Source organism: Lepidochelys olivacea, assembly GCF_965140295.1.
Source record: "Lepidochelys olivacea isolate rLepOli2 genome assembly, chromosome: 9".
NCBI classification, from domain to species: Eukaryota; Metazoa; Chordata; order Testudines; family Cheloniidae; genus Lepidochelys; species Lepidochelys olivacea.
The window spans coordinates 33,686,280-33,698,502 of record NC_140419.1 but is presented as its reverse complement, the minus strand read 5'-3'; the positions used below and the strand labels follow the sequence as shown (position 1 = coordinate 33,698,502).

Below are 12,223 nucleotides of genomic sequence, written 5' to 3'. Positions count from 1 at the left end.
AGATCACTTGCCTCTCTTCCAATCTATAATGGAGATGGTGGAAGAGCACATTGCTCCTCCACAGTGTTTCTTAGTTATAAGGTGTCCCTTTGCTGGAAACTATAGGAACAATAATGGAAACCTTAGTAATGAATGGGGAGGTTGCCACCAAGTGAGATCAGTAGTAGACAGATAACAGGGGCTAGTGTTGGGCCCATGTTTTAAAGACTCAGCTTGTGGCAGCTACTCTTAATGCCTCAGGTCCTGTTTCTAGGTCTGCAGCTTTTCTATGTATTTGTTAAAGTATATACAATAGATGGTCTTTGCATTTAACAACATCAAACAAAGAGTAGGTCATTAAAAACATATCTGAAGGAGAAACCATAAGAGGTTTCAAAACTTCATACTTATTATTTAAATATCCCAGTCCAGCATCAAAAATCTTTTAACAGCATGTTCTCAAATGTCATTAGACTACAGAAAATGTTACAAAATGTAACTGATTTTAAGCCATAACCACTTCTACAGGCACGTTAAAGGAAAAAAACAATTTGATGCAGATATGGTATGAAAAACAAAGTTAGGATTGACAATATACAGCAGTATTAATCATCTTAATATACAATGATAGGCATGCATGTCCAATGGAAATGGGCTACTAGATGAAAAAGAACATGAGCCAATGGATATCATGCCCTGAGATTGCTAGGCTCTCAGCTGAAAGGAAACCTGTTAGCAAAAATTGTTAATGAAGTTATAAAGTCATTTAGGAATTATTTGTGTTTGGCACAAAAGACAGTGAGCACCTGATGCCAAGTAACAACATTTAGTATTTGCATTTCTACAGTGTTATACAGACATTTTATCAGGACAGCTCCAAACAACATTTAAAACATGAATTCACATCCAGTGATTGTATGAACTACTGAGAAAGGTTGAGTCAAGGGCCAGGTTTTTTCTTCCCACTTATCCAGGAATAACTCTACTGACGTCAGTTAAATTATACATAAAACTAGTCTGAGGAGAGAATCAGGCCAAAAAGCCCTTGGTTTTGCAATGTTTTAATATGAATTTCAAATACCAATAATACTGAGAATAATGAAGTCTTGGCTAAAATATTATGTGGTAGATGATGGCATTTTGTCGTCAGGAAATACTAGCATATTTTAGGAGAACTGAATTTTTCAGATATTTCATTGTAATAGCTAAACTTTTACCTCTATTGCTCAACTTCATTTCCTAAAAAGCCCGAAGCAAACATCTTTACTAAAAAATTTTAACATGAGATTTTATTAAAGGGACACCATTATGGGAATTGTAACAAGTGTTGAATGACTAATTTATCATTTTTATACCACTTTGAATTGCCTCACACTATATGATTCCATAAATTTCCTCTCATGCTTTTTTCTTTAACGTAGCATGCCTCAAAGAAGCACCTAATTAGGATATCGATCACTTTTATACTATTTACAAGAACGACACCTTCTGGGTATCATCAAACATAAAACAGATTTATTTACACCAGCATTTACAAGTGTTAATCAATTGCAACTCAGTCACATCAGTGTAAAGCTGAAATTGACTGAAATAGAGTTATTCTGGAGAGTACCTCAGAGGTGAATGTTGCCCTATGTATAAAAAGAATATGTGGACCAATATTAAATAACTTCAATACTCAAACTTTACCACAGCACCAGTAATACAGAAGAGAGAAATGAATTCTCCTATCAATAGATGCCTGTGTCGTTAGTAACACAGACCTTCCAGCAGTTCATAGTTTCATAGATTCCAAGGTCAGATCATCTAAGTCTGACCTCTTGTATGACACAGGCCATAGAACTTCCCCAAAATAATTAGATAAACATGCAATCTTGATTTAAAAATTGTCAGTGTTGGAGAACAGATTGAGCTCTGAGTCTACCACTACAAGGCATGTTTTCTCATGTTTAATCATTCTCGTGGCTCTTCTCTGGGCCCTCTCCAATTTATCGACATTCTTCTTGAACTGTGGGCACCAGAACAGGACACAGCGGTGCCAGAGCAGCTGCACCAATGCCAAATATAGAGGTAAAATAATTTCTCTATTCCTAGTTGAGATTTCCCGGTTTATGCATCTCAGGATTGCATTAGCTCTTTTGACTACAGTATCACATTGGGAGCTCTTGTTCGGCTCACTGTCCACCACAACCTACGAAACATCTTGACAGTTGCTGCTTCCCAGGATAGAATCCCGCATTCTGTAAGTATGGCATACATTCTTTGCTCCTAGATGTATACATTCACATTTAGCCATATTAAAATGTACATTTGCTTGTGTCCAGTTTATCAAGCAATCCCACTGACCTGTCCTCTTCATTATTTACCACTCCCCCAATTTTTGTCTCATCTGCCTATTTTATCAGTGATGACTTTTTGTTTTCCACCAGGTCACTGATAAAAATGTTAAATAGTGTAGGTCCAAGAACCAATCCCCATGGGACCACTGGAAACAGACCCCCTTGATGATTATTTGCTATTTCCATTTTGAGACCTAATAGTTTTTAAACCATTTAATGTACATTAATTTTAGTGTGCTTAGTTTGTTAATCAAAATGTTGTGAGGTTCCAAGTCACATAACTACCCTCATTGGCATCATAAGGGGAATATAAAATATAAACTAGTATAGAGTGAAGTAGTTTTCCCTTAAAAAACATGCTATTCTGACAACTAAAACAAGTAATAACTAATGTTAAAGATGGGTCCCAAGTTACAATATTTGGATGTGGATGACACCATAGATAGAGGTGTTCAGATTTAGTGATTTGGTTCGGGCCCCTGTGTTGGTACAATAATTCAAAGCAGTACTGCATTAAAAATTTAGTTTCAGCTGTACTTACATTATTTCCCAGAAGTACAATGCAAGATACTACTGCTATATCATTTCTATCCTCTAAAATGTCCCTTTTAACTTGTTCATTATATGAAAGAATATGGAGACACACAGATTCAGATGCCATATACTTGACATTTGCCTTCTTTTGGACACTGAGATTAACAATTATACTTTTTGTGTTATTTGCAAATTACTTGCCTGTAAATCCAGGTGCACAGATACATGTAGCATTTAGACCTTCACTGTCACAAGTGCCACCATTTTGACAACTGATGTTAATGCAAGGATCTTTGTATAATTCACAGTGCCGTCCTAAGAATGATAAATTAGTGTTATTGACATTATTTGTACTTATGGTTAGTCAGAAATCAGAATGTGGGCTGTCTGCCATATGGAATGAGGGCAATGATTGTTCTTCTCTCAGACACCAACGTTATTCACAAGTAAGTTGCTGAAGACAATTGTAAAGCCAATGCAAGATCAGACTCAGGTCATATGTTTTTATGGTGATTTGGTCTTAAAACATTGGACTCCCCTTCTCATCAAGGCTATGTCACCTCTTCAGGCATAGCAGGCCAGTTCCTGTTCTCAGACAATGGCAGCAAGGGAGTTTCTATGGCTATACAATGGTATAATAAAGAAGCAGGTTGGCCAGCTGTTTAATATTCTGCAATGGAAATAACAGTTGCTATCTTCAGTAACAGTTCCAATTAATATGAAACTTAAAATATAATAAGTACACATTATTAAGCCTATTTTCTCCTTTCCAGTAGGCTCAGATGGACTATGGCTTGTCAAGGCAATAAAAATAGAAACCCCACTTATTCAAACATATAGGTTAACATTATATGATTTTATTTAACTGGCAAGCCCCATCCCTCTTTCCTTGATCTCCTGCCTCAGAACTTGATCTGTGTGAACTCAGTGGTTTCACTCTGCAGCAGTGTGTGAGATCCTTATCTGGCACAAGGTAGAAAAGGATGGTAGATTCCCAACTGGGGTTGGGGAGAGAGGTCAGCTACCACAGTGGTATCATATATTATATCGTATCAGCTCTGAAAACACTACCACATAAGTAGCCTCACTGAGCTCAATGGGACTGTTTTCATTCATAAAGTTACTCATTTTCTTAAGTGTTTACGGAGTCCTACAGGTGTAATGATATAGACTTGTTCAGGATAAATTTAAGCATGCATTGGTGGTTGTTCTATGTAAAAACTGAGTAGTGCATTTGCAGGCTGACCTTTGATCTGTTGGTTGCTTTTGCTTGCATAATTCATCCCCTTTACTTTGTGATCCACTATAATATGCAATATTTTGTATATTATATAATATACAATATGCTGAAATGCTGACTACTCCATGCAGACATAAGGGTACCACTTCACTGATCGTACTGTAGGGTCAAAATGATTAGTTTTAAGTAACTATAAGTAATTAATTTCTGTGGGTAGTTTTGTGAGCTATGCTCACAGACCTTTCTTGGTACTGCCTTTCATTGTCCTGAATAAAGATTACGTACTTTACAGAGGCACCACCAACTTGAAATCTAATCAATTAACAAAACAACAAAACAAAGAATTATTAGTTTCAAATACTACATCTTCATCTGAATCTCCCTGCCAGTACTGTGGTTTTATAGTCACACTTCTCTTTTTTCTCTCTCTCCCTGGTTGCACAAAAAAAAAGGTAAAACAGATTAAACATACAAACGAAAACCATGATACTGAAAGTCCTGTGAAATGCAAAAAATAAATAGGAAAAATTAGAAGAGCAATTACACCCAGTCTCTTTCAGATATTCGTTAAGTTTTCATCTTATGTTTCGTTTGTAAGAGTAGAAGGCAAAAATATTGAGAGAGAAATACACTTTTCAAGTTGATGATGCCCCTTTAACATCAACTCCAATTCAACAGATTGTGCTACCCTTTGCTAACTATGATTATATGTATGATAACATTATTACATTTCTCAGAAATAATAGCCTCAACAAGACACAAATTTATTTCACTTCGGATATTTGCCAGGAATTACAGTCAATGTTAGATCTGAACTCTTTGGCATCAGCTATTTTATAAAAGTATATTAAGAAATTTACTAAATTACAAACTGTTCACATTCACTACAACATGCTTAAAATGAATTTAAGGAAAACATTTTAGCCTTCTGCCCATTCATGATAAATATTACTGGTTTCCCGTTTCAATAATGATATGGCTGAAATGAAATTAATCTAAAAGAACTACTTTGATTAGATGTAATGTATACAGAGAAAGTGTTTTGTGCAATTTCTATCAGTTGTTTTCCTATTTGTATTACTACTATATATTTATGGAAATGATGTATCAAATGATTGTTTTCACCTGACATGCTACAAAAATGATGGATATGCCAGGATTACAGGGGGCACATCTTTATAATCCCAGCAATGAATAGCTCCAGATTCAGTGAGCTGTTTCATGGGTACAAGAGACTGACTTGCTGGAGAAGTGCGGGAAGAGAGAGTAACTTGGAGGGAGGAGGGTAACTGGTTAGGAAGTTAGCTAATGGCTATAGCTACATTAGATTGGTGAGGGACGTGGAAGCATGAGGATTGGAAAAAGGCAGTAAGAGAACTGAAGAGGGTTGGTGGGAAAACTTGGAATAGAGCCTTCTGGGAAAGCAAAGAAAAAAACAATACAAAATTAGTAGATGAAACACAGAATCATAGACACGTAGGGCTGGAAGGGACTTCGAGAAGTCATCAAGTCCAGCTCCCTGTGCTGTGGCAGAACCAAGTAAACCTAGACCATCCCCAACAGGTGTTTGTCCAACCTGTGTTTAAAAATGTCCAATGATGGGGATTCCACAACCTCCCTTGGAAGCCTAGTCCAGAGCTTAACTACCCTTATGGAAACATGACACATTTCACCTCCATCACTTCTATGCTTATATCTGTTCCCCTATCTCTTGTCTGTGTGTTTTTTGTTTTTGATCTATTCAGATGGTAATTTCTTCAATTATGGACCTATCTTATGTTTTATGTCTTTGGGTGCTGTAATACAAATTATAAATAATAATAATAATACTATTCTGCAGGCCTGAATGAAAATGAGAATGAGAAGGATTTACATAATTTAGTTGGTAATACATTCGTTTTATGCATACACTGAGTCTTGTTTTACAATGTCCTTTTCAGCTTGTGCTTTATCCTTGCCCATTCAAACAGTATTCCTTATGTCAGAATACTTGGCAAAATTCTGTAAGTCAGTTATGAGTTCTTTTAAGAGCACAGTTCAACATCAGTGTATTATGTTAACCAGCACAGAGAAAGAGGCTACCACATTATTTTGTTCTAACCAGACTTTTACATAGCCCTGGTCTACACTAGGACTTTAGGTCGAATTTAGCAGAGTTAAATCGATGTAAACCTGCACCCATCCACACGATGAAGCCCTTTATTTCGACTTAAAGGGCTCTTAAAATTTTTACTTTCCTTACTCCACCCCTGACAAGTGCATTAGAGCTTAAGTCGGCCTTGCCGGGTCGAATTTGGGGTACTGTGGACACAATTCGACGGTATTGGCCTCCGGGAGCTATCCCAGAGTACTCCATTGTGACCGCTCTGGACAGCACTCTCAACTCAGATGCACTGTCCAGGTGGATAGGAAAAGAACAGCGAACATTTGAATCTCATTTCCTGTTTGGCCAGCGTGGCAAGCTGCAGGTGACCATGCAGAGCTCATCAGCAGAGGTGACCATGATGGAGTCCCAGAATCGCAAAAGAGCTCCAGCATGGACTGAACGGGAGGTACGGGATCTGATCGCTGTATGGGAAGAGGAATCCGTGCTATCAGAACTCCGTTCCAGTTTTTGAAATGCCAAAACCTTTGTCAAAATCTCTCAGGGCATGAAGGACAGAGGCCATAACAGGGACCCGAAGCAGTGCCACGTGAAACTTAAGGAGTTGAGGCAAGCCTACCAGAAAACCAGAGAGGCGAACGGCAGCTCCGGGTCAGAGCCCCAAACATGCCGCTTCTATGATGAGCTGCATACCATTTTAGGGGTTTCAGCCACCACTCCCCAGCCGTGTTGTTTGACTCCTTCAATGAAGATGGAGGCAACAGAGAAGCAGGTTTTGGGGACAAAGAAGATGATGATGATGATGAGGTTCTAGATAGCTCACAGCAAGCAAGCGGAGAAACCAGTTTTCCCGACAGCCAGGAACTGTTTCTCACCCTGGACCTGGAGCCAGTACCCCCCGAACCCACCCAAGGCTGCCTCCTGGACCCGGCAGGCGGAGAAGGGACCTCCGGTGAGTGTACCTTTTAAAATACTATACGTGGTTTAAAAGCAAGCATGTGAAAGGATTAATTTGCCCTGGCATTCGCGGCTCTCCTGGATGTACTCCCAAAGCCTTTGCAAAAGGTTTCTGGGGAGGGCAGCCTTATTGCGTCCTCCATGGTAGGACACTTTACCACTCCAGGCCAGTAACACGTACTCGGGAATCATTGTACAACAAAGCATTGCAGTGTATGTTTGCTGGCATTCAAACAACATCCGTTCTTTATCTCTCTGTGTTATCCTCAGGAGAGTGAGATATCATTCATGGTCACCTGGTTGAAATATGGTGCTTTTCTTCAGGGGACACTCAGAGGTGCCCGTTCCTGCTGGGCTGTTTGCCTGTGGCTGAACAGAAATGTTCCCCGCTGTTAGCCACAGGGAAGCGGGGAGAGTTGAGGGGGTAGCCACGCGGTAGGAGGAGGCAAAATGCGACCTTGTAACGAAAGCACATGTGCTATGTATGTAATGTTAACAGCAAGGTTTACCCTGAAAGAGTGTAGCCACTGTTTTATAAAATGTGTCTTTTTAAATACCGCTGTCCCTTTTTTTTTCTCCACCAGCTGCATGTGTTTCAATGATCACAGGATCTTCTCCTTCCCAGAGGCTAGTGAAGATTAGAAAGAAAAAAAACGCACTCGTGATGAAATGTTCTCTGAGCTCATGCTGTCCTCCCACACTGATAAAGCACAGACGAATGCGTGGAGGCAAATAATGTCAGAGTGCAAGAAAGCACAAAATGACCAGGAGGAGAGGTGGCGGGCTGAAGAGAGTAAGTGGCGGGCTGAAGACAGGGCTGAAGCTCAGATGTGGCGGCAGCGTGATGAGAGGAGGCAGGATTCAATGCTGAGGCTGCTGGAGGATCAAACCAGTATGCTCCAGTGTACGGTTGAGCTGCAGCAAAGGCAGCTGGAGCACAGACTGCCACTACAGCCCCTCTGTAACCAACCGCTCCCCTCCCCAAGTTCCATAGCCTCCTCACCCAGACGCCCAAGAATGCGGTGGGGGGGGGGCCTCCGGCCAACCAGCCACTCCACCACAGAGGACTGCTCAAAAAACAGAAGGCTGGCATTCAATAAATTTTAAAGTTGTAAACTTTTAAAGTGCTGTGTGGCATTTTCCTTCCCTCCTCCACCACTCCTTCTGGGCTACCTTGGTAGTCATCCCCTATTTGTGTGATGAATGAATAAAGAGTGCATGAATGTGAAGCAACAATGACTTTATTGCCTCTGCAAGCGGTGATAGAAGGGAGGACGGGAGGGTGGTTAGCTTACAGGGAAGTAGAGTGAACCAAGGGGCGGGGGGTTTCATCAAGGAGAAACAAACAGAACTTTCACACCTTAGCCTGGCCAGTCATGAAACTGGTTTTCAAAGCTTCTCTGATGCGTACCGCTCCCTCCTGTGCTCTTCTAACCGCCCTGGTGTCTGGCTGCGCATAACCAGCAGCCAGGCGATTTGCCTCAACCTCCCACCCCGCCATAAACATCTCCCCCTTACTCTCACAGATATTGTGGAGCACACAGCAAGCAGTAATAACAGTGGGAATATTGGTTTCGCTGAGGTCTAAGCAAGTCAGTAAACTGCACCAGCGCGCCTTTAAATGTCCAAATGCACATTCTACCACCATTCTGCACTTGCTCAGCCTGTAGTTGAACAGCTCCTGACTACTGTCCAGGCTGCCTGTGTACGGCTTCATGAGCCATGGCATTAAGGGGTAGGCTGGGTCCCCAAGGATACATATAGGCATTTCAACATCCCCAACAGTTATTTTCTGGTCTGGGAATAAAGTCCCTTCCTGCAGCTTTTGAAACAGACCAGAGTTCCTGAAGATGCGAGCGTCATGTACCTTTCCCGGCCATCCCACACTGATGTTGGTGAAATGTCCCTTGTGATCCACCAGAGCTTGCAGCACTATTGAAAAGTACCCCTTGCGGTTTATGTACTCGCCGGCTTGGTGCTCCGGTGCCAAGATAGGGATATAGGTTCCGTCTATGGCCCCACCACAATTAGGGAATCCCATTGCAGCAAAGCCATCCAATATGACCTGCACATTTCCCAATGTCACTACCCTTGATATCAGCAGATCTTTGATTGCGTGGGCTACTTGCATCACAGCAGCCCCCATAGTAAATTTGCCCACTCCAAATTGATTCCCAACTGACCGGTAGCTGTCTGGCATTGCAAGCTTCCACAGGGCTATCGCCACTCGCTTCTCATCTGTGAGGGCTGCTTGGTATTCATGGGCTTCAGGGCAGGGGAAAGCAAGTCACAAAGTTCCATGAAAGTGCCCTTACGCATGAGAAAGTTTCGCAGCCACTGGAAATCGTCCCAGACCTGCAACACTATGCGGTCCCACCAGTCTGTGCTTGTTTCCCGAGCCCAGAATCGGCGTTCCACAGCATGAACCTGCCCCATTAGCACCATGATGCATGCATTGGCAGGGCCCATGCTTTCAGAGAAATCTGTGTCCATGTCCTGATCACTCACGTGACCACGCTGACGTCGCCTCCTCGCCCGGTATCGCTCTGCCAGGTTCTGGTGCTGCATATACTGCTGGATAATGCGTGTGGTGTTTAACGTGCTCCTAATTGCCAAAGTGAGCTGAGCGGCCTCCATGCTTGCCTTGGTATGGCATCCGCACAGAAAAAAGGCGTGGAACGATTGTCTGCCATTGCTCTGACGGAGGGAGGGGCGACTGACGACATGGCTTACAGGATTGGCTTACAGGGAATTAAAATCAACAAAGGGGGTGGCTTTACATCAAGGAGTATTTCAGGCAGGACTTCACGGAGGGTTCCAATAAGAAATGGTGCACCTAAGTAATTGTTCTTATTGGAACAAGCAGGTTGGTCTGGCCTCTGATTGATACATGGCTAGATTTACCTCGCTGCACCTTCTCTGTGTGTGACTGCAGTGTGACCTAGAGGAATGAGTCCCCTAGACGGGGTCGGGGGGAAGCAAATGAGTACAAAACAAATCTGGTCTATTTCTTGTTTTGATCCACTCCATCTATCTTTTACATCTTTGGCTGGCAGCAGTCGGTGCAGAAGGACTGCAAGCCAACCACATCTCATGGCTGCTCAGCAGAACACAGTGCAGTAGGACTGCCAGCCATCCTCATCTCTTGCCTGCCTGGCAGAAGATGGCACAGTAGGACTGCTAGCAATCCGTATCGCCTGCCTGCTCACCATAAGATGGTTCAATAGGACTGACTGCAGGACTAAAGAGAATGACCTGGTCAAGTCATTCCAAATTTAGTCCCTGCACCCATGTCTGCCCAGGCGCTCCTGGCCGACGTGGCCAGGAGCACCTCGGACATGACGATGACGGCTACCAGTCGTACTGTACCATCTGCTGCCACAAGGCAATGGGTTGATGCTGCTGTGAAGCAATGCAGTACCACGTCTGCCAGCACCCAGAAGACATACGGTGACGGTTACCTGAGCGGGCTCCATGCTTGCCGTGGTATGGCGTCTGCACAGGTAACTCAAGAAAAAAGGCGTGAAACGATTGTCTGCCCTTGCTTTCACGGAGGGAGGGAGGGAATGGGGGCCTGATGATATGTACCGAGAACCACCCGCGACAATGTTTTAGCTCCTTCAGGCATTGGGATCTCAACCCAGAATTCCAATGGGCAGCGGAGACTGTGGGAACTGTGGGATAGCTACCCACAGTGCAACACTCCGGAAGTTGACTCTAGCCACGGTACTGTGGAAGCACTCCGCCGAGTTAATTCACTTAATGCACTTAGAGCATTTTCTGTGGGGACACACACACTCGAATATATAAAACCGATTTCTAAAAAAACGACTTCTATAAATTCGACCTAATTTCGTAGTGTAGACATACCCTTAGACTCCAAATCAGACAAAGGTTTCCAAAATTTACAAACAAAGCATTCAATGTTGCCTGACAATTCTCTCTTGCACCCAAGAAAGATCTCCCTAGAAATTAATGAGCAAATATTTTCAGTGTCCATCTTATGGGCCCAGTTATGCGAACCCTTATGCATTTGAATAATTCGACTCTCGTGAGTAGTCCTATTAAAATAAATGAGACTGATTCTCTACTGCTCTGCACTTTGTAGAGTCACGTACATCAGTGCAAAGTAGGTGTAGGTAATAGTAATGTTCTATACCCACTTTATAGTGGTGTAGGTGACTACACAAAGTGCAAGGCAATGGAAAATCAGGCCTAATGGAACTACTCAAAGTAGAAGGCACAATGCCTTATAAAAAGTGTTTATAGGATTGAGCCTCATGCTGGCATTTCAATCAAATGCAAAAAATTAACTTCCTATAATTTTAGGGGTTAAAACTTTGGGGTTTTTTGGTTTTTTGGCTAGATACACTTGTGGAATTGACAGTTTAACATTAAGTCTAAGCCAATGCACTCTCAAAAAGACCACTGTTTCCATTGTCACTGAAAAGCTGATGGTTAATTCCTCATCCTTGGCCACTGGAATGATGCATTCTTTATCTAGTGCCAAAGAACAGAGCACACATCAATATGAAATATATACTTAGCCTCAAGCAGCAGCTGACTGAGCTTCAGTCAAAAGAGAGAAGGATTTTTTGTTTGTTTGTTTGAGGACATGTTTAATGTTCCTTAAACCACTGCGCTCTCTCTCTCTCTCTGTGTGTAAAAACAAAACATATATATGGTTTACTCTTTTTTACTGAAAACTAAATAAATCTATTCTTAAAATATTCTGGATGAACAAAACGTAAACAATTTTTTCTTTCTTTATTTTACAAAATACTTAGGAAATGTTATATGAAAGCAGAATCTGTTGAATCAGATATGACATTGATTTTAGTGAACATGGAGGAGTGTTTATTGAATTACCATTACTTCTCAATTTTATGATTTGCAAATAAACTTCCAGATAACTGGGTTACATTTGTATTTTTTCACCGCAGAGAGTATTAAATATAGGTGTTTGTTTCTGTGTTTTTAACTAATTACACTAGAGAAAATCCAACAGAAATCTGGGAAGTCCTCCAGGTAACGGTTCCCAGCAACAATTGATTACAAACTATATCCAAC

General features: G+C 41.7%; 1 protein-coding gene across 1 annotated transcript in view; it reads right to left on the bottom strand.

Moving 5' to 3' along the window:
- The window catches only part of DNER (delta/notch like EGF repeat containing), a 279,726-nt gene that overhangs the window by 19,899 nt on the left and 247,604 nt on the right, over nt 1-12,223 (bottom strand). The window contains exon 10 of the mRNA XM_084639188.1: nt 3,054-3,167. Within this exon, the coding sequence (XP_084495314.1) occupies nt 3,054-3,167 (114 nt within the window). The remainder of the gene's footprint in view (nt 1-3,053; nt 3,168-12,223) is intronic.